General features: G+C 45.0%; 1 protein-coding gene across 1 annotated transcript in view; it reads left to right on the forward strand.

Annotated features, from left to right (window-relative positions):
* AFAP1L2 (actin filament associated protein 1 like 2) overlaps nt 1-21,852 on the forward strand; it is a 122,762-nt gene that overhangs the window by 71,883 nt on the left and 29,027 nt on the right. Inside the window, exons 2-5 of the mRNA XM_032764164.2 lie at nt 2,273-2,401; nt 3,084-3,161; nt 9,946-10,040; nt 18,431-18,521. Coding sequence (XP_032620055.1) covers nt 2,273-2,401; nt 3,084-3,161; nt 9,946-10,040; nt 18,431-18,521 — 393 coding nt within the window. The remainder of the gene's footprint in view (nt 1-2,272; nt 2,402-3,083; nt 3,162-9,945; nt 10,041-18,430; nt 18,522-21,852) is intronic.

Consider the following 21,852-nt stretch of genomic DNA (forward strand, 5'->3'; position numbering starts at 1 on the left):
TTGCTTGTGAAAAGCACTGGGACTTTTTTGTTCTTACTGGTACCTGATTTGTGTTGCAATGGGTTGTGCTAGGTGACGAGCCAAGCGAAGCCAAGCCGATGCAGCAGAAGGCAGACATTTGAAGTTGCCCATTGGTGCTCAGCCAGCCCAAAATCGAAGTAATCTAATGTAGAGAAGTCACTATAAAATATAAAGGGCTCCCAGGCAATAGAACAAAGACTCCTGAGCAAATTGTTAAGTTATATAAATTGATCTGGAGGCAGTGGACTGGTGTTTACAGTCAAGCCCAGAAGTGATGGTCAATTGTTGGATCCACAAAGTTAGCCAAATAAAATCATATGGCATTAGAGTGGTGAATACTTGCTACCACCCAGTATACTGGCTTAATAATAAGCATATCTCATAGAGCTGGAAGGGACCCTGAAAGGTCATTGAGTCCAGCCCCCTGCCTTCACTAGCAGGGCCACGTACTGATTTTGCCCCAGATCCCTAAATGGCCCCCTCAAGGATTGAACTCACAACCCTGGGTTTAGCAAGCCAGTGTACAAACCACTGAGCTATCCCTCCCCCTTTACACTCCTTCTTTTTTAGGGCATGTCTACACTTACAGCGTGTGGGGTGAATACACTCTATGCCAATGGAGGAGAGCTCTCCCGTCAGCATAAAAAAACACTCCCCATGAGTGGCAGAAACTATGTCGGTGGAAGACTCTCTCCCACCAACATAGAGCTCTGTGCACACTAGTGCTTATGCTGGTGTAATTTATGTTGCTTGGGGTGAAATATTAATACCCCCGAGTGTCATAAGTTTTGCCGAAGTAAGTGGTAGTGTAGACATAGCTTTAGTAGGGAAAAAATTGCCTTGTGATTAGGGACTAAGACTGAAAACTAGGCTCTATTCTTGGTTCTGCCACATGCTTTCTCTGTGACCTTGGACAAACCACTTAATCTAGCTGTGTGTCAGTTTTCCTGTCTACAAAATGGGGATATTAATGCTTTCGTACCTCCCAGAGTGTTGACATACTTCATTGCTGTGGTGTGCAGATCCTATTGTAAAGAGTGCTATGGAAATACTTATAAATAAATAATTGCATCTCCCCAGCTTAACCGCTCCGTGTTTTGTAGCCCCATATCCCCTAGTGGTGCAGCAAGGAATTGTAACAATTAATATGCTTATGCAAAGCGTGAGCTTGTTGCGGGTCTCTGGTGCAGCATGTGAATATCAGGAAGCGACTGAGTTAATGTACAAGAGAAGAGTCCTAAGAGAAGGAATCACCATACCTGGCTGACTCCTTGCCCTTCCCACCCATTGTCATTCTTATTCTGCATTTCCTTTCTTCACAAAACACTCTGTTCTTTCTGCGCTGGAATGGTCTCCTGCCCCTGTTCCTAACTTACCCCTGGCAACAGTAGGAGAAATCAGAAGTGAGTAACTGAATGCTAGCTAATAGAGTGTGGGCCTTTTCCCAGAAGTTGTTCGACAGGGAACTGTTCAATAGGAAGAGGAAAGATTTTCTTATAACTAATAAACTGATTGGCTCTGCTTAGTGGTGGTGCTGGGGGCATGATCTACTTGACTTGTTCTCCACTCGCTCTTTAGGTTATTATAAACGGGGTGTTCTGTCCACGGCATCTTTCTCCTGAACACCTGTTCAGGTGCTGATCAGTCCTGCACTTGCTTTCAGATCCTCTTCATCTCCATTCGTTGCAAGTGGCAAATTGCTGGAAGCTCTTCCAAGCAACATAGTCCCAGAAGACCCTGAGTGTCATGGGCAAACTCTATTTCTTGTGCATGAGTCTTTGAGTCACTGCAAAGATAAATGGAATCAAATTTGAAGTGGCCCCAAAAGGCAACGTTTAGAGCTGGATCCCAGTCTGGATCAGGTTGAGACTAGGACTCAGGGCTCTAGGCAAAATCAGGGTCATATTCAACGGTGCCAAAACCTTGCCAGCTGCTTTCATGGTAGTTCCAGCAGCAAATGGCCAAACTCTCACAAGATCAGCTGTTCTTACAAAGCCTCTAAACTCTCTGGACAAAATCTTGGTGTGATTTCAGCTATAGCTGAACTGGAATCAGAAAACAAATCCCTTCCTCTTTGAGATGTGATCCAGAACCAAAACCCTAAGAATGGTTCAGCTCAAATCCAAATCCCTCCCAATCAAAAACATGTCAAGCAGTTGGGAATTAGAGGTTCGGTGCATGTCCCCTCTCTAAATGTAACCAGATGGCCCTGTAAAGAAATTATCCCAATTGTTTGCTGTGTCTCCTTTAGCACTAGAACAGCTGCTTACGGAGCTTGAGGATTTTCTGAAGATACTGGATGAAGAGAGCCTCAGCAGCACAGCTGTAGTGAAAAAATGCTTCCTTTCTGACCTCCTGCGAGTGTACACAAAGACAAGCGGTACGTGTGCATACAGCACATTGTGGGTGGGAGAGATGATTTATCTGGGTTTTTTATAACTTGGGACTAGGGAGAGGGGATATGAGAAAGAGAGAGATGGATTTGGTTTTAAAATTGTACACTTCTACCCCAATATAACGCTGTCCTCGGGAGACAAAAATCTTACCGAGTTATAGGTGAAACCATGTTATATCGAACTTGCTTTGATCTGCCAGAGTGCGCAGCCCCATGCCCCTGGAGTGCTGCTTTACCACGTTATATCCAAATTCATGTTATATCGGGTATTTATATTGGGGGTAGAGGTGTATATAAATTCCTAGACCTATATACAAGAATAACCAGAGTTACACATTTTTAAAAGTAAAGGATTTCCAAGATTCCTGATCATTTCTGTTTTCCTTGTTAAAACTTAGTTTATTTAATCCACACCATAAGATACACAAGGTATGCTGTTTGGCTGAGTTCATATCGAAGCAGAAATTTTTAACTCATGGAATTTCCTGGTTCTTCAGTGTTTAATTTAGCAATTTAACATTGTATAAATGGTAGTTCTTTGCATTTAGTAGAGACTTAAGGGTACATACGCATGAATGTGCACACATTTTGCTTCTCTCTGTGTGAAAACTTAGCAGCGTGAATGGGACTGGCTCATGAAGACATCTCTCCTTCCCTTTGTTTGCAGGTGGTGATGAGGAATATATTTACATGAATAAAGTGACCGTGGTTAAACAAAAGGATGGACAGGAGAAAGAAGGTGGAGGTATGGAATCTATGGCTACCGAATGCCTGGGATTTAACTTCCCAATGGAGATAGAATAAAGGGGCATAGGATTTGATCCTGCTTCCATTGAAAACAGACATGATTCCCATTGATTTCAGTGGGTGCAGAATTGAGCCAATGGAAGGGGTGGAAGGACTACCATATTTTTACATATTCTATGCTTTTGGCTAACATAGTGAGGTTATTCCTGAAAGTAGCACTTTTGAGGGCAGTACTTAAGGATAAAAATGTCTCCTTGCTAAGTATCATGCAACCCTACTGAAATATTTAAAGAAGTCATCTCATTTCATATAGACCCAAAGCAAGTCAATCCATGTCTAAAAGCTTTTGTTTGATTACTATGTTCAGCATGCTGCTTTGCGCCATGCCACTGGTGGTTTCAAAGAGTCTAAACTGGCTCAGGATGAATTATTTATGCACAGAATATACATAATATCTTGTATTTATGTAGCACCCCATGTTCCCAGGAAGATCCTAGCACTTATCCTTGCAAACTGTATAAATTGAGAATAATAACCCTGGGTGAAATGCTCGTGATTGTCTTCCAACAGTTTTTCTGAGTAGATCCACCTGGTTTCGCATTCACAACATGGGAAGGAATTCTCCAAAAATTCAGAACTATTTTTTGCAAACTTCTCCCTTTCACAACATTTATGGAATCTCAAAAGGGCCACTTATCTTCAAAGCTTCATGCTTATAAATATAGATCAGCCTTTTAGCCACTTCCTATCATTGTTATTATTATTCATGTTTTTTACAGCCTAAGGGCCAGCTGAAAATGGAGCCCCATACAAACATAAGAGACAGTCCCTGTCCCCAAATTGCTTACAGTCTAAATAGACAAGACAGAATGAGGGTAAGGGAAGGGAGACAACACACAAGCAAAGTGAACAATATGGTGGCCTGCAAAGGTCATGTTAGTGTCACGATTTTTATTGTGTTTAAATCTGCTTCATGCAGCCAAATTGTGGATTAATGTCAAATGCTGCTGAAAATGAGACATTCTCTTTTTACTATATGTAGGTACAGCCCCATCACAATGGGTCACAATCTTGGTCAGTGCCACTAGTTGCATAATTATAATATTAAACCATAGCCACAGAAGGCCTGCTTGCATCTACCATGACTTGAGCATGGAAATCAGTGGCAATGGAAAGATTTATTTACATGGATTCTCTATCCTGGGTCCCATGACATGTACAAAGTAAGGCTTGGCCAGGAAATGCAGTGAGCCAGGGAGCTGTGTCAGGCCATTAAAGCCTGCTGTCATTATTTTTATTTAAGCTTTGTCCCTATCATGGGCCCTGAGCCCCCACTTCCAATCATTCCCTAAAGGATATGGCCCTTGCTCTTTCAACCACTTCTCCAGACCAAGTTAAACTTCTAAGTTTTGTTTGGAAAAACTGAAGTCAGTGGCTTCAGTTCTGTGTGTGTGTGTGGTCTAAAATCTTAGTTATGGATGTGTAAAAGACCCCAGTTCTGTGACTGGACAGGAAACCCTGCATCTGTGCAGAGCCCTGAATGGGTGCAGGTGCTGGAATCTGCCTATCCAGTCAGTTTCATTCATTCAAGCCCTGATTGTGCTAATGTGGACTCCTAAACCCATGCGAAGTCTCATTGAAATCAATGGAACTTTGCCCGATAGGTGCTGGGTGCATGCTAGCAGATCGGGGCCTGGGCCCATTCACAGTTAGGTTGCACTGAAAGCATTCCCTTTAGGAGCAATGCAAGATAGGATGTTTTCTAGAGACAATCATATCAGCTCAGAGAAAGGGGGAAAAAAGCAGGTGAGGGATGGCCAAAAATTTTTCTCATTGATGAATCTACTTTTGATTGCATTAATAAGACGATGAGCTGAGCAATACAGTCCTTCAGAGGTATCTTTTTTATGGCATAATAATTGAATTCACCCTGGTAAATGACCTAAGAGGCTACAATCTACTTGAAAAATAAAGATTGTTCTTTGGTAATACCAGCAGGGAAAATACAGTAAACGCAGACATAACAGCAGTTTTTTGGCTGGATACAGGAATTTGCTTGGTGAAATTCTCTGCTTTGCCTCATACAGGAGGTCAGATTAGATGATCCCAATGGTCCCATCTGGTCTTGGGATCTGTGAATTATTTGCCTTGTTTGCAGATAATGGAGAGCACAGTTGTATAAGAATAAAGAAGTAGGACATTTTATTTCTGTTAAAACTGTGCATGTTTACACTATTTCCTCTTGCCTGTTTTTTGTCTTTCTAAATGTCACCTGCCCAAATTCCGGGGCTAAGGGAATTTCAGATCCAGTGAAACCTGTACTAAGTGCCCTGTTATTAAGCAACTTCATGCCATAAGAGAGAACCTGAAAATATCTCCTATTGTATTAGGGACAATTCTGCGATGCCTTTGCTGGAAGCCAGTGTAAGCAAACTGGTTTTGTAAGTGCTTGGCTATGCTTATTGAGGGAATCATGCATTGGTGATTGATTTAGCAGGCCTAGTGAAGACCCATTAAATTGACCACAGATCACTCTCCCGTCAACTCGGGTACTCCACCTGAATGAGAAACTCAAGGGGAGTCGATGGGAGAGCGTCTCCCATCGACATCGCATAGTATGGTCCCAGTGGTACAGAGCCGGGTCCGGGCACCAGCCCAGCAAGCAGCTGCTTGGAGCGGCCAAAGGTGAGGGGCGGCATGTCTCGGTCTTCAGTGGCAATTCGGTGGCGGGTCCCTCACTCCCTCTCGGAGCAAAGAATCGGCCGCCGAATTGCTGCCAAAGACTGAAGCGGCAGCGGTAGAGCTGCAGATCACGATCACAGCTTTTTTTTTTCTTCTTTTTTTGCTGCTTGGGGCTGCAAAAACCCTGGCGCCGGCCCTGGGTAAGTGGATCTAAGTACGTCGACTTCAGCTACATTATTCATGTAGCTGAAGTTGCATAACTTAGATCGATCTCCTCCTGTAGTGTAGACAAGGCCTTAGACTCTTGAGTTGATGCTTACGGCTGGTTTAGAAAAAGAATTATTCCTCAAGCAGATCCCTCCTTATAAAGAGAGGAGAGAAGAGTAGGAAACTCCTTAAAGCCCAGCAGGGCTTTCACCATACACATCTGATTTACCCTGAAAGTGCCCAAGTACTACAGCAAAAGGCTATATATAAAACTCTGAGATCCCCAGACCCAAACTGTGCCGTGTCCCATGGCCAGCTCCTCAGCTCTGTGGAGGTGTGCTGTTGTACATCAGTTGAGGATCTGGAAAAAGGTCTCCATCCTGCTCTTGATTTGCTGAGTAGATTTGGGGTAGAGTGGACAGTGGGTGGGGGGAGAGGAAATGAATAAGGAAAACAAACTGTGTATTCCTGGCATGGTGATGCTCATTAACATTGCTATGCTTAAGCAGATGCTGGCATCACACAAGGAATGCAGAATTTTGAATGAGTGATCACTGCACAAAACACCACTTGTCCCTCTCATTGTCTGCAATGTTTGGATGGAGGCTGTGTTCTGTGCAGTAGTTACAGATTGGCAACGTGATTTTTTTGCTAAAGCTGCACCTACACAGCGCACTTCTTGAGAGAGGCTGGGTACCTATGAATGCGCTGGTCACCAGCGGGTATGTTGACACTGCAAATTACAGTCTGGGTTGATGAGCCACAGAGCATGGGTCAATTGCCTTGGGCTCAGGGAGCTAAAAATCACAGTGTAGATATTCAGTCTCCGGCTGGAGCCTGGGCTCCAAAACCCAGCAAGGGGGAGGGGGCTTGGAGCCCAAGCTGCTGCTGCTACTTTTAGCCCCACAAACCGTTGACCCAGGCTCTGAGACTCTGTGTCATGGATTGTTCTTTGCTGTCTAGATATGACCACTAAATCTGAGTTTCCTCATCTCTCTCAGAACAGTTTCATGGTGCTACCCTTTGGGTTCTCCTCTCTAGGAAGTATCCCCCTTGATGTCCCATCAAAAAAGCAAGCAGGGTGTTAGGAATAATTAAAAAGGGGATAGAGAATAAGACGGAGAATATCTTATTGCCCTTGTATAAATCCATGGTATGCCCATATCTTGAATACTGCGTACAGATGTGGTCTCCTCATCTCAAAAAAGATATACTGGCATCAGAGAGGGGCAACTAAAATGATTAGGAGTTTGGAATGGGTCCCCCGTGAGAAGAGATTAAAGAGGCTAAGACTTTTCAGCTTGGAAAAGAAGAGACTAAGGGGGTATATGATAAAGGTATATAAAATCATGAGTGATGTGGAGAAAGTGAATAACGAAAAGTTATTTACTTGTTCCCATAATATAAGAATTAGGGGCCACCAAATGAAATTAATGGGCAGCAGGTTTAAAACAAATAAAAGGAAGTTCTTCTTACAGCGCACAGTCAACTTGTGGAACTCCTTATCTGAGAAGGTTTTGAAGGCTAGGACTATAACAGGGTCTAAAAGAGAACTGGATAAATTCATGGAGGTTAAGTCCATTAATGGCTATTAGCCAGGATGTGTAAGGAATTGTGTCCCTAGCCTCTGTTTGTCAGACGGTGATGATGGACGGCAGGAGAGAGATCACTTGATCATTGCCTGTTAGCTTCACTCCCTCTGGGGCATCTGGCATTGGCCACTGTCAGTAGGCAGGATATTGGGCTGGATGGACCTTGGTCTGACCCAGTACGGCCATTCTTACGTTCTTATGTTCTTTCCAGGAGCAATGGTACTGAAAGTAGCACTCCTGATGCATCACAGAAGAGTGAAGGCTCCCGCACCAGCTAGTTAGCAGGATATTTGCACCATGGGGTGCCTTGCAGGGCCATCTCTTCATTTCTGCATGATGCAGTAAAGCAGCCTTTTTCAAGGCTGATCATCAGACAAACTGCGCCTTAAACCAGCGGAAGCCTAATATTAATGTCAACTGTGCAAGGAACCGAGCAGCCTTGCCTGTCATGGCTGTCCCTAGCAAGCAGATGTATTCAGCTGATATTCACTGACTGAGCTATTTGGGACATGGCTGCCTCTGACCTTGCAGCTTAATGAAATTGTCCAACATTAACAAGGAGGGAAGCAAAGAAGCTTCACCACAGGCAGCAGATAGCCTGGGGGATTACGTCACTGTGTGTTTCGGATTGTACCCATGCTTCTGCCACCGTGCCAGAGGCTCATTATAGGATGCAGATTCAGAGCTGTCATTGTGGCTTCCGAGACTGAGACTGAAATGGAGCAGTGTGGGTCCAACTTTTATTTATAAAACACAGAGAAATGCAGCGAAGTTCCTGCCAGAGTCTTCTGAATCCCATGGTAACCTGCCTGAGGAAAGGCACAGCACCCTGACTTTCTAATTTATATTTTCCCTATCCACATAGGGAGTGAGGCTGGGCTTTTAAAAGGAGCCTACAGGAGTTAGGCAATCCATTCAAAGGGAGCTGGGCACCTAATTCCCTTGTCTATCTATGGCACTTTATATGCCTCCCTTTAGTGCAGTATCTTTTAATGTATTTCTCTGCACAACACTCCAGTGAATTAGGATAGTGCTATTATATCCATTTTACAGTTGGAAAACTGAGGCTCAGAAAGACTAACTGACTTGTGCAGGGCCACACGGGAAGTCTGTGGCATGGCAGGAATTGCACCTGGGTCTTCCAAGTCCCAGATTAAAACCTGAATCACTGAAATATCCTCCTTTCTTAGATCTGTTGGAAACGCCTTCCCCTACACAGAGTGCCAGGTTCTCAGCTGGTGTATACCGATGTAGCTCAATGCAGCCATGCTGAAAATGCCCACTGAGGATTTGTCCCTATATTTTTTTTCCTAACAATCTTTTCCTCGGCTATTAAGTCCTATATAAATGCATTTGTTAGTAGTGTTACCATTCTCATTTTATTATAGGAATAACTGGACTTTGCACCTTTGTGCTTGAAGTGAGTGGTGTTATCTGATTTTATGGATGCGGAAATGGAGGCACAGAATCAGAGAGTAGCCCAGCCACAGAGGGTGTCTGTGGCAGAGCTGGGAATAGAATGTACTCTCAGAAGATCCCCTAACATGCAGTCCCCTGCTTTCTTCACTATGTCACACTATCTCCCAAAAGCCTTTGATGTTCCTAAGGCCTAATCAAGATGGCCAGCCTTTCGCAACGACTCATTGTACAGGGGTGACAAAATTCCATAGGAAGTTTTTTGTAGAAAATAAATCTGTTTCTTATGTTCTAATTGTGGTGCAATAGATCGATGACGTATGTATTCCCTAAAGGGAAAGAACTTTTGAAACTTTCTTCTTTGAAGGCTTTAGGCCAGGACCTCCACTGAAGCCAGTGCGGCTACGTGATTTCCACCAACTGAGAATCTGGCCCTTTGTTTTTAAGATTGTTAGTGAGTGGAACCGGGAGAGTGAAAGTGATTTTTTTTGCCTGCAAGTGAAACCACGTACAGCAGAGTAATAACAGAGTGAACGTTTTAGAACAGCTTAATATAGACATCATCATTACAAGTGAAGTGATTTTTATTTTAAAAGACATTTTGGTCTTCATAGTTTTCATTCCAAGAGGAAAAACATTCCAAAACAAGAAGAGCGTCTACCAAGAGAACTGATTCTTTAGCTGTGGTGCCATAGTACTGTATTCTTGGCTATGGTCTGAAATGACATGGTCACCACGAAACATCAAAGGCAGACTCTGTAATTAACACCCTGCTTCCTACTCAAATATAACGTAGCACATGGATGTTGCTGCACCACTGCTAGGTAATAAGTGCATTGCTGGGACATGCCACATGTCATTATTCCTGCTTGTTTCTGTTTGTAGCACTGGATTGCGGAGAGTCTTTGTCCAATGGGGAATCAGGACACCATTCATCTCCTCCTCAGAAGAGTCTGCCAGACCTTCCTCCTCCAAAAATAGTACGTGTTTGATTCCTGATTACTTTTTCTTCTCTCTTTTTCTCCTTTCACAGTCTTAATATTTAATTAAATCTACCTCTAATGATAGAATTTTATATCTTTAAATTCTTCATGGCACATACTGGCTCTAAGCACTGACAATTTTTAAAATTATGCAACATATAATGTATGTAATTCACAAAACTCTTTCTGTAACAGGATGCTATTGAGGCAAACAGTTTAGTCCTGGTAAGTTTCAAAACAGGTTTAGGTAACTAAAGGAGAGATTTTCAAAGACGTGAGTACAAGCTAGGCACCTAGCAGCCAGTTGTCTTTGAAAATCTCCTTCTAGATGTGTGGCAGCAGTTAGACTGCCTGGGAGAAACTTACAAAGGCCAACAATCCTCAAACTACAAGGCATTTGGGTAATCACCATGGGGTGTCAGGACAATATTCTCTCTCTGTTGTGTAACACTGCACTTGATCACTGCTGTGGAAGGCAACGGGATTTGCTAGCATCTGGCATTGTCCACTTTCTGAGACAGGCCAGACCCTAGACCATTGTTCCCTTCCCGTATGGCAGTTTCTTAAGAAACTTGCAGCCAAGTGGATGTGTGAGAAAGAGGAAGAAGATGTGAGTATCGGGACCTGCTCCCTAAGCAAAAGCAGAAAGGAAGCTTGATTAACGTTGCTGTTCTCCTTGCTACACTGTAGGTTTTAATCCTTTAATCCTAATTCAATCCTAATTCAGGGGGAGTCAAATCAGTCAGTGTCTTGCCACAGAATTCAAATGAGTGTGTTACGTGTAAGACTTGGAAGAAAGTTTGCAAACTCTCCAGTGGTGAAGGGCTTATGTGCCTGACCATCTTAACACCTCTGATGGCCAGGAAGGAGTGGAGTTTAAGGCACTTCTCTTTCTCTTTCTTTGGACATAGAGTGCCGCTGCTACCTAAGACTATAGCAGCCCCTGCATCTCCTCTGCAGAATGCGATGTGTGGTGGGGAACATTATTGTGCAAGTTGGAGCCTGAGTGCAGCTTTCTCCCCATGCATACTTTTTGGTGCTTGAAGGTTTGCTCCATGCGTGTGTGTGTTGAGAGACCAGTTATACGATTCAGGTTTCCCTGAGACTTGGTACAAAAGAAATCTACAACCAACGTTCCCTTGGACTTTTCCATGGGCCAGTTATAAATGTAATTAGGTTACAGTTCATCACAATCAGCTTTCAGTGGGATTTTGTTTCCTTGCCAAAAGAGCAGCCCTAGCTATCCTCCAGAGACACTGACAAGCAGGGCTTACTGTTTAGCAGCTGATCAAACATGGGAATCTCAAGTCTGCTGTCCTTTTACATCAGAAAGTCCTTACTGCTGAAAGAGGGGTTAGTGGGTGGGTGGATGTGGGCATGTGTGTGGTGACAGAGAGGGAGTAGAGTTTGCTAGGGACTCACTGGAGAAACTGTTCCTTTAAAAGGTAGGAGAAGTCAGAGAGTCAGAGAAGGGATTACCATAAAGGGTCTTAGGGGATCTCTGCTGTAAGGGAGTTTAAGGGATGGATGTCGGTTCGGGTGCTGGGAAAATGAAGCTTGAAAAGGAGAAAAGTAAGGCTGGATTAATACAGAAGCCTTTTAGATGCACTGCAGTTGTCCTAATGGATGTGTTCCAGAGCCTGTGGAGTTTTTCCAGCTAACTCATCTGGCTTAATTGTTAACGCTGCCCATGCTTTCCATGCTGAGAAGGGACGGCAGCCCTGGCCTGTCCCTGGGAGCAGTGATCTGTGTGTCACTGGTTCTGATCGCAAGGGGTGCTGTTCCTGGTGGTGGCGGTGGCGGAATTAGCAGTAGCGAGATGGGTAAATGAGGACACAGGCTGAGGTAGCAAAAGAGTCCCACGCCAAAAGGAAAGCCTGCCTGAGGATCAGCAAGCAGATGCAGCTCTTATCATGCAGCCTGTGCTGTGCGACATGGCCGGAGGAGCTACAGCTGCACAGGCTGAGACACACACTGGCTCTGACTGTGGGAAACTTCGAGGCAGCTTCTCCTGGTTGTTCAGTGGAACAAATACAGGAATGCACCTCTAGCTCAGCACAGTGTGGGCATGGGAAAAACCACTGCCCTCCTCCTGCCCCTGCCGTTGCCTCCAACAAATCAGTGGCTCCTTCTTGATACCCCTCTTTCATTCCTGTCCCATTAAATGAAGATTGCCCAGTTATTGATCAAAAATGCAAGGCTCTCATGCCCTTGTAATGACTCTCACATCCAATCAGTTGAGTTAGATCCTAGGACCTTCAGTACTGAAGCCCCAGCATATACAACTTGAGCTAAAGGAGCAACTCTATTAGATGGTAGCAATAGTAGGATGTTATCCTCTATGTGAACCAGCCACTAGCGAGAAATGTGGCACACACTTTATATGTGTGTTACACTCTCTCCATATGGCTTTCTTTTCCTGGTATACATGTAATGGGATTGACTGTGCTCAAGGGAGACATCCTGGGTTGGATGGGCAGAGGTCAAGATGATGGTGCTTTGGCAGAGCGAGGCAGGACATGCTGGCACTGCCCCTGCCTGCTCTGCTCGTCATTTGGATTCACACTGATTTTTGAGAGCAAGCAATTTGATTGCATATTTAAAGAGGGATGAAGCAAGTGAATGAATAAGACTAAGGGTAGGTGTACACTACCCACTGGATTGGCGGGTAGCGATCGATCTAGCAGGGATCGATTTATCGCATCTAGTCTAGACATGATAAATCGACTCCCGAGCGCTCTCCTGTTGACTCCTGTACTCCAGCTCGGTGAGAAGTGCAGGCAGAGTCGATGGGGGAGCGGCAGCAGTCAACTCACTGCAGTGAAGACACCACGTTAAGTCAATCTAAGTACATCGATTTCAGCTACGTTATTCACATAGCTGAAGTTGCATAACTTAGATCGATTCTGCTGTGTTTTTGTCCCTGGGGTGTTTTTCCTTGATGTTAAGGCAGTGGGAGTGTGTTTTTCAGGAACTTGCTGTGGGTATATCAATCAGCACCAGTTACTACAGTTGGGTGTGTCTGTGTGTTTGCAGGGAGATGTAATTAAGTGGGCATGGCTTCATTAGCCTCTGGTTAAAAACCCCCAAATTTTTAGATAACTGATCAGCATGCTCAGAAGCTATAGGACTTATCACTCTGGGCTAGTTGTGGCTTTTCCAGAAGCCCTAAGCAAAGGGAAGTGAAGCGTTGTGCTGTCCTGGAAGCGAGTTTCCCCCTCGTTTCCAGCGGGGGAGTTATCAGTACCAGATATAAGCTTCTCTTCCCCGCCCCCTCCAACATGCATTGATTCAGCTATGTTGGCTGAGAAGGCTCGAGTTCACTCACTCCCTCCTCACCTGCACGGGTCCATTAGCAGGCTACCATCCGGCCCTCAGTATCCTGCCAATTTTCCTCTCACTTCCTCATAGACATGTTGGACAGCTGCAGTCTGCAAAAATAGGCTTTAGTTTTGCCTATGTCCCATCCTGTCCAGCGACAACATAGTGAACCCTGCAATGTCTGGGGTGCTCAGCTGCTCTCAATTTGGGGAAATTTTTCTCCTTTTCCATAACAGTGCTGTGTGCACTCCAGAGGTCCGTACTGCAATTGAGGTTTAAAGAATGATGATGATGAGTCAGGTGGAAGCTCAGCGATTAGAACCCCAGGAACTTGGCTTTTTTTATTTGTGTGTGGAGGGAGAATAGAAAGCGTGGTCAGGATTGAAAAAACACATCAGCTCCTCGCTTTGAACTTTGATTCAGAAAGGGACAATGGCCGGAAAGCGATGCTCTCAGAGAGGCTGAGTTTAATGAACAGAGACCACAGAAATGGAAAGCTACAAAGGAACCACGCTGGTCTCTAAAACCAAGTATGGGAAGTTGCTTGTAGAACGATGAGGCGATGTCGGGGTGTTCATTATCCTGTGTGTTGGGAATAGCTGTTCATTATCTGGCACTTACAATGTTTCTTTTCTAGGTTCCTTTTTCAGTACTAGAGCCTAGCATAAGTGGGTCTGATCCAAAGCCCACTGAAATCAATGGGGGGCCATGACCTGACTATGTGTATGCACAGTGCCTAGCCTTGTTTTGAGTGAGGCCTCTAGTTGCAATCACAATATAAACCTCAAATAACAACAATGATGTCTATGGGCTTTGGATCATACTTAATTCCTTCTCTCTCCCTGTTCTTCTCCCATGCCTTAGCACTAACTAGCAGTTCTGCACTCTGCTCCGCTTTTCACCACATGCTGCCAATTCTCCCTGTGAAAACACACTAGTGTCTTCTCGTACTATTCCCACTTATTAGCGTAGAAACTGCAGTGCTCTGGGCTGTTCCTGCACAATAGTGTCAGATGTTTGTTAGGGTTTGCCTGCTTTATTGTGCCATTGTGAAATGGACAAGTGTGCTGAAATGACCAGACTGGGTTGGCTAACACAGTACAGTATATTTTTGATCTAAGCTAGAGACGAAAGAAGCCCATGCCTTTGGTAAAGAGAAAAAAATAACCTCTAAAGAAGCCGAAGCCTAGTCCCATGTAGTCCCCTTTGGTTTCCATTGTTTGTATGAAACAAAGTAACCGTCCCCTCCTCTCCCCTGGGACTGTGGTGGACAGCATAGGAAGCAATCTCAGCATGGGTTTTTTTGTAGACAGCGATGTCTTCCCGATCTGATTATCACTTTAAATTCTCTGCCACGTACAGTGTTAGCTGGCTGCAAGCGCCAGTCTGCCACAGCTTCAATGATAGCACTAGTCCCTGGCTGAGGAAGTGCACCCAGTAAAACTATTGAGCGTTTAATGCTTTCGCTGAAGTTCTTGAGCATTTAAATATTGTAGGAAAACGTTGGTAAAACATTCCCCGTATGGCCTCAAAAACGGAATGGAAATAATGCCTAACAGCTCTATATGGAGAGGGTCTCTCCTTAAAGCATGTTGCAAAGGTAAGTAAGAATTACCCCTATTTTGCAGAGGTAGAGACCAAGAAGGGTCAGGGACTTGCCCATGGTTGCGCCATGGGCCTGCTCATAGCTAGCTAGCCAAAGCCGGAGGTCCTGAGTCTCAGGTCACTGCCCTCATCACTAACCCAGACTGTAACCCTGTATACTGGCTAGACTGGGAATACTGCAGTGTTAATATTCTCCTTCAGAGCCTGGTAGACCAACAGTCCAGGTTAGTGGGTTAATGTAAGAACACAATAATTCCTTTCTTGGCTGAATGGTGCTATAGATATAAGAACATAACGTAAGAACGGCCATAATGGGTCGGACCATTGGTCCATCTAGCCTAGTATTCCGACTGTGGCCTATGCCTTGAGAGACATTGGCCAATTTATACATCATGCTGAAGAGAGCTCAAAGTGCTTTGAGACAATGGGCCATGTCCTCAGCTGCCTGAGGGCAGCTCTGCGAGGCATGGCTCTCCTGTGGCAAAATTCATATTGAACAATTGCGGCTTTTTAGGCAAAAGAGCTAACATCAATCTGCCCCTTAGTAAGGACAGAGGTCCCAGCCAGCCATTAGCCAGAGGCTGCTGGTTAACTAAGAGTTGCCAGAGATTTTGACTTGACTCTTGCTCTTTAATACTAAACATTAAAAATTCAAATCAAAGAATTCAAAAATAAAATAATCAAAAAAACTAGGCCCCCAAAGCCAAAGAAGTATAATCCAACAGGCAAATAATTGAAATGTATAAACAACTATTACCCATTGTGCCATTGGGGTAGAGTGCAAAGGCAGATCAGCAGATCAGCACTGGCCTGCTATAGCTTTACCTGGTGTGCTAGGTGCAGAGAGGCATGAGGTATGCCTCCTTGTGCCCAAGCCTCTGGCACCCCAGGGGATAGTCATCCTAGCAGAGTGCAGGCAGTGCCTCTGTCGCTGCTCTCCTTGAGGCTGATGCCAAGGGAGGGAGTGCAGCTGTAATTTGCACTAGTGCTCCATAGGAGCTCTGCTGGCAGGAGGTGTGAGGTGTGAGGGGGGCACTGAATCAACGCACTCCCCCCTGGCCTTGCCCACATTGTAATGAAACTGGCCCATTGTCTTCTCCTCTCCCCTGACAAACAATTGTGTGGGCAGCCAGGAGTGAATGCACGATTCCTGGCCCTGTGCTATACGGATCTTCAACAGGATAGTAAGGAGCGGGGGAAGTGTCCCCCTCATTGCCCACCAGTGGCTGCATCTCTACTCCGGACAAGTGAGGTTTCAACCCCTATGTATAGGGCTATTGCAGGCTGGTCCTTGATGGAACTCCCAGCATCCTCACCAGAGCTGATGTCTTATGCTGGTACCAACTAGAATCTAGCTCATACACTTGCAATCCAGACCACATCATCACCCAGGTACTAAGAGAATCACCTGCCACTAGCTAAAATAACTCGCCTTCAGCTGTTTTTAACTGAGTTACATGAACATAGCAGATACGGATTGTGTTCTGTTATGCGTGGCATGTGAGAGGAAATCTTTGGTGCTGGACAAATTGAGGAGCAGGGCTAAGCTACAGGATGGTAGCATCATCCCCCCCCAACTCTCCTTGTGTGGGCTGTAACTCCACCCACTATCCTGTTCTGTGCAGGTTTTTATGCTGCAATCCTCACCGCAGGATCTGAGCCCCTCCTGCTACTGCATTCACGTTTGCAGCTCAGTGAAGTCTAGCGCAGTTGTATGAATGGCTTGAGAAGTAAATGGGTTCGGTTTTTACCCACCTTCTTGCTCATGTGCTGGTCTTTCCAAGGGATCAAGGAACTGTTTTCTTTGCCAGCTTCTGTTTTGGGGAGGGATTTGGCAGATGAAACAGGGTTTTTCCAGCACTTGGACTCTTTTCAAAGGCTCTTTTCACTTTAGTTTTGTTTATCCACTTCCTTCATTTTTGCTCATATTGACTTTAAAGACGCCTGATGTATTTCCTAACTTGGGACTTTGTGCCGTGTGACCCCCGGGCTGTGAACATTCAGTTAGGGAATTTGAGACAGGGTAATAGACTTCTAATGCCTGTTTGGGCTAAAGGTAGGTAATAGTTCTATCTCTGCTCCCAACTGTCCTCCACTCAGGTATCCCATGACTATTCTCCTTAGTGTTGAACTTCATCCCCAATTGAAATGCACTGAGCAGTGGTCCCCAACCTTTTTGTGGCCAGTAGCACATTCATGTTTTCAGAAGAGTGTGGCGGGCACCAACAATTTTTCAAGGCTTATTATGTATTTGTACATTAAATAATAAAAAAAAACCCATCATATTTAATATTACATAATATATGAATCCAGAAAGAAGCCGAAGAGAAGCCGCGAGGACAGAGAACACTGGTGCTCGCAGCCCCGGAGTACTCTGTCCCCAGCAGGCGGGGGCCCCAGCTTCTCTCCCCTGCTCAGCACTAGGCAGGCCCTGTGCCTGCCAGGAACCAAGAACACTGGTGCCTGCAGCCCCAGAGTTCTCTGTCCCTGGCAGACGTGGGGCTGCAGCTTCTCTCTGGCTTAAGCTGCAGCCCCACGCCTGCCAGGGACCGAGAACATCAGTGCCTGCAGTCCAGGAGTTCTCTGTCCCCGGCTGGCGTGGGGGCTGCAGCTTCTCTCCCCTGCTGGGCACTAGGCAGGCCCAGCACCTGCCGGGAACAGAGAACACTGCGCCCGCAGCCTCAGTTTTCTGTCCCCGGCTGGCGTGGGGGCTGCAGCTTCTCTCCCCTGCTGGGCACTAGGCAGGCCCAGCACCTGCCGGGAACAGAGAACACTGCGCCCGCAGCCTCAGTTTTCTGTCCCCGGCTGGCGTGGGGGCTGCAGCTTCTCTCCCCTGCTGGGCACTAGGCAGGCCCAGCACCTGCCGGGAACAGAGAACACTGCGCCCGCAGCCTCAGTTTTCTGTCCCCAGCAGGCGCAGAGCCGTGGCTTCCCTCCCCTGCTAGACTCTAGGTGGGCACACATAAATGCCCCGGTGGGCGCCATGGCTATGTTGGGGACCACTGGGATAGAGTGTGTGCAGCCATCTGGACCTAATGGAAGGGAGGACATTTACTGGGACAGCAGGATCAGATCCACGGTTAGAATGAACAAGCTGCCTGCAGTTTTTCCAGGGGTCTGTCCTATAACCCCAAAATTGAGGCTTTCAGGAAAATTGAAGTGTTGACTATTTTAAGCACCGCAACATTGTGACATTGTATAAGAACTGCCAAGTGCAGCATCACAATACTCCTTTAAACCCAATTCAGCGAGCTGTATATCGAAAGCCAGTTAAGTTCTAGCACTGACCTATGTGTCTTTCCTTGAATCTGGACCCATTTACCTAGAGGTCATGAATTGCACATCTAAAATGATCCTTCTGTGGGGCCACACTTTAGCATTACCAAAAAGGGTTGTTCAAAGTTTCGGAGTGCTCAGCTCTTGACTACAAAATATGCTTGCTTTATTCATTCATTCCACAGATTGCAGAAATGAAACTGCCTTCGATCCCCAAGACTGAGTCTCCAGAGGCATATTACGAAGAGGCTGAGCCATATGACGTCTCTGTGAATGGTACGTCAGAGCCAGTTCTCAGCTTTTCATGGCTATCATTAACCTGAGTGAGATGCAGAATTCAATGTTTGTGGAAACAATCAAACAGAACTACTTTCATACAATTCTTTTTTGATTCCTGTGGATTTGCTGGTCATAAGAAGGGTACATTTATAGTTTATAAAGGATTAATAAATGACTAGTAGATGTTATACGCCTGCTATAGACAAGAGCAGTATGTATTATAGATGGCTATAAAATATTATACGTGTTGGTGGATTCTCCATTTCCTGAAGTCTTCAGATCAATACTGGACAGCTTTCTGGAAGAGATGCTTTAGCCAGATTCAGTACAGGGGTAACTGTGTGAGATTCAATGGTCTCTGAAATACAGGAGATCAGACTAGAAGATTTAATGGTGCCTTCTGCCCTTGAAATCTATGAAGTCAATGAGTATATTGGACTTTATATCAATCTTGAAGCATTTATTAAAACAGTTTTAAATTAATACATTTTGAAGAGCTATTTATAAGTGTACCCTTTATGTAAAGCATGACAGTTTATAAACTGCAGTGATCTAGATCACTAGACAGTCCCCTCTTTCAGTCTTGTGTACCAAAGTCAGGGAATTCAGAGAAGGGTAACAAGTAAGGCTGATGATTTGAATCAGAATTCATTACCATTGGGTGAGCAGCACTAGAGCCAGCTGTGCAACCCTGAGTTTTAAAATTTGTTATGAAGAAACAAAGTGGGGGACGTTGCTTGAAATTATGTGAGGTTAATTTATGTTGACAGCCATCTCTTCGGGATAAGGACAGTATCTTCCCAGGTGTTTGTACAGCATCTAGCACAATGGAGGCCCAGATTCTAAGAGGGAGCCTTTGGGAGCTACAGCTCTCCTGTCAGCTTAATTGCTCCACCTCTGCGAGAGGCAGTAGTTATGTTGATGGGAGAAGCTCTCCCACTGATCCAACACTGTCTACGGTGGGGTTGGGGTTGGTATAACTATGTAACTCAGGGTTGTGGATTTTTCACACCCCTGAGCGATGTAATTCTACTGCAGTAAATGAGTAGTGTAGACCTGGCATTAGTTTGAGGCTAGGCTGAATGATGTAATCAGGTGCAGTTAAGTGGAGTGAGTTGGAGTATTAGCTCCTAGTTATCACCCCATCTGCATCAATGTCTTTTTATGTTCAAATCAGCGCCGCCTTGGCAGCATGGGACCCGATGCAGCTAGCTACTGGGGGCATGGATTAGTTTCCATTTTCTCTAAGTCACCATAGTTTGGGGCGGTGCAGATAAAAGCCGTCAGGCTTGTCCTATCTCTGTAATGAGGAAGCCAGGTTTGGGTTTCCAAAACCTCACCCTGGACTGGTTGGCTTCTAGATGTTGTTTTATCTAAATGGCTTCGCTCCAGTTAGAATACTGTGGGCCAAATTCTGCTCCGTTACTCCTGATCAGCACTTTGGGATTGGTTACCGGGCCCTGTGAGTGCAGAGAAAATCTTACCTCCAGCAGGATTGGTGGGTAAAGCACTTTTAGAAAGAAAAATAGGTGATTTTTTTTTTTTTTCAGTGCTTAGTGTTGCAGCCTTGACAGAGACAGTGCAAGATACTGTTATGGGGTTTAGTGTGCAGTCCAGACCACTGAGGGATGGGTTGTGTCACCACCTGCCCTGCAAACCTGGATGTTTTACAATGCTTCGCTGCTGTAGCTCACAGCCTGGGGTGCTCACAACCAGTCTACAAGCCTGCTGCCTCCTGAAGAGCTAGACAGCCCTGGTTCAGCAGGTCTCACCCCAGCGGCCTGTCTGTAGCCCACTCTGGCTTCCACTAGCCTTGGTTACAACCAGCAATAGACCTTTGTTGTCTTTGCCTGAGGACTGGACTGGTCAGAGAATCCAATACATGTTCGTTTGTCTAAGGCAGACCTGTTTACCAACAGCTCCCGACATATCTTAGTCATAATTCCAACATATATCCACAACTCTTAATCCATGCTGCACACATACATCATGCAAGACTATTAATGGTCAGTGGGTTATTAGTTTTCAAGTGATACCTCACAATGGATATTTTATACAAACATTATTGCAATAAGGTGGGAATACAGGATGCTTATGGTCACGCCTGCTCCTTTACAAGCTGTAGGAAGGTTGGCCCCTGGTTGACCCAGAGGCAGCGGGGCAGAACCCTCTTTCCTGGACAGGGCATCTGCCACCGTATTTGCTTTCCCCTTTATACAGAAGAAACCTGTTTTGTCACCTTTCTATTTAGAGTCTCCAGGACATAATATCAGAAAATATCCATAATTTCAGCTACTGGGTTTTTTACAAACACTTCACTCTGACGCTAATGACCAGCGTGGTGTTAGATTTCAAATGATATATTACATGTCACTTTTTAAATAAATATCCTGATACCAGTGTGTGAGCTGTGATGAGCGTGTCAGACCTGATGAGTTGCTGACACAGAGCAGTGAACTGCAAATGGGCCTCTGGGTCACAGACGCCCCACAGCGTCATGCTCCCCAGTGCTCTGAGTCCAAGGATTAGAATTCTGCTGACAAAAAATTCACCATCAGCTCCACCTCCTGCAAATAAAAAAACCTCCAGTTTTTGCCAGTTTCATGTCAGATTCTTTCCTTACCCAAACAAAAAGGCAGCTGTAAACTTCATCCCACAGGATAAAGTTGGGAATTAGCTAGCAGGTAAAAAGAAAAGGGAGTCATACCTCTTGTTTCTTTTCCTGTTGTTTTAAATTGTGTGTAGCCACCTGCCAGCCCAAGACTGCCTCTAACTTGCTTTGGGGCCTCATTCAGGCCAGAAAGCATTATACATGCCGGGGTGTTTTCCAATTGCCTTTGCAGTGAGATAATAGTTACATTTTTTTGCCATGCACGTAGGAAAAGATAATTGTCCAACTCTGCTGAGAACCACAGCACGTAGGGATATGTGCCAAACTTACTCGTATGTAGCCAGGTGTTCTATCTTGTATATATGCCAATTAAACTGGGTTATGTTACTCAGACAGCTTTATAAAACGAACATTTTTGTGCATAGAAAATCTCAAGGGGGAGGGAAAACTAGAATTCTACTGAAATCTCTTTTGCGTGGCAATACAGGATATTTAATTCAGCATATGCACTGGCAGGGAATGCCTCTAATAACTGTGATGGCACCTTTGTTTTGAGAAGTTTCTAGTGAATGATTATGCAGGCACGAGGCATACAGCGAACAGGCTAAGATGGTTTCGGGGAGTGTCAGAAATATAAGATTTTGGTTACCAGAAACACTATCTAGTGGCTGCTATTGTTAGTTTATCATTAGACAAATGAGAAATGTGCTCCGTGTT

This window comes from Chelonoidis abingdonii, chromosome 15 (genome assembly GCF_003597395.2).
Source record: "Chelonoidis abingdonii isolate Lonesome George chromosome 15, CheloAbing_2.0, whole genome shotgun sequence".
Classification (NCBI taxonomy): Eukaryota; Metazoa; Chordata; order Testudines; family Testudinidae; genus Chelonoidis; species Chelonoidis abingdonii.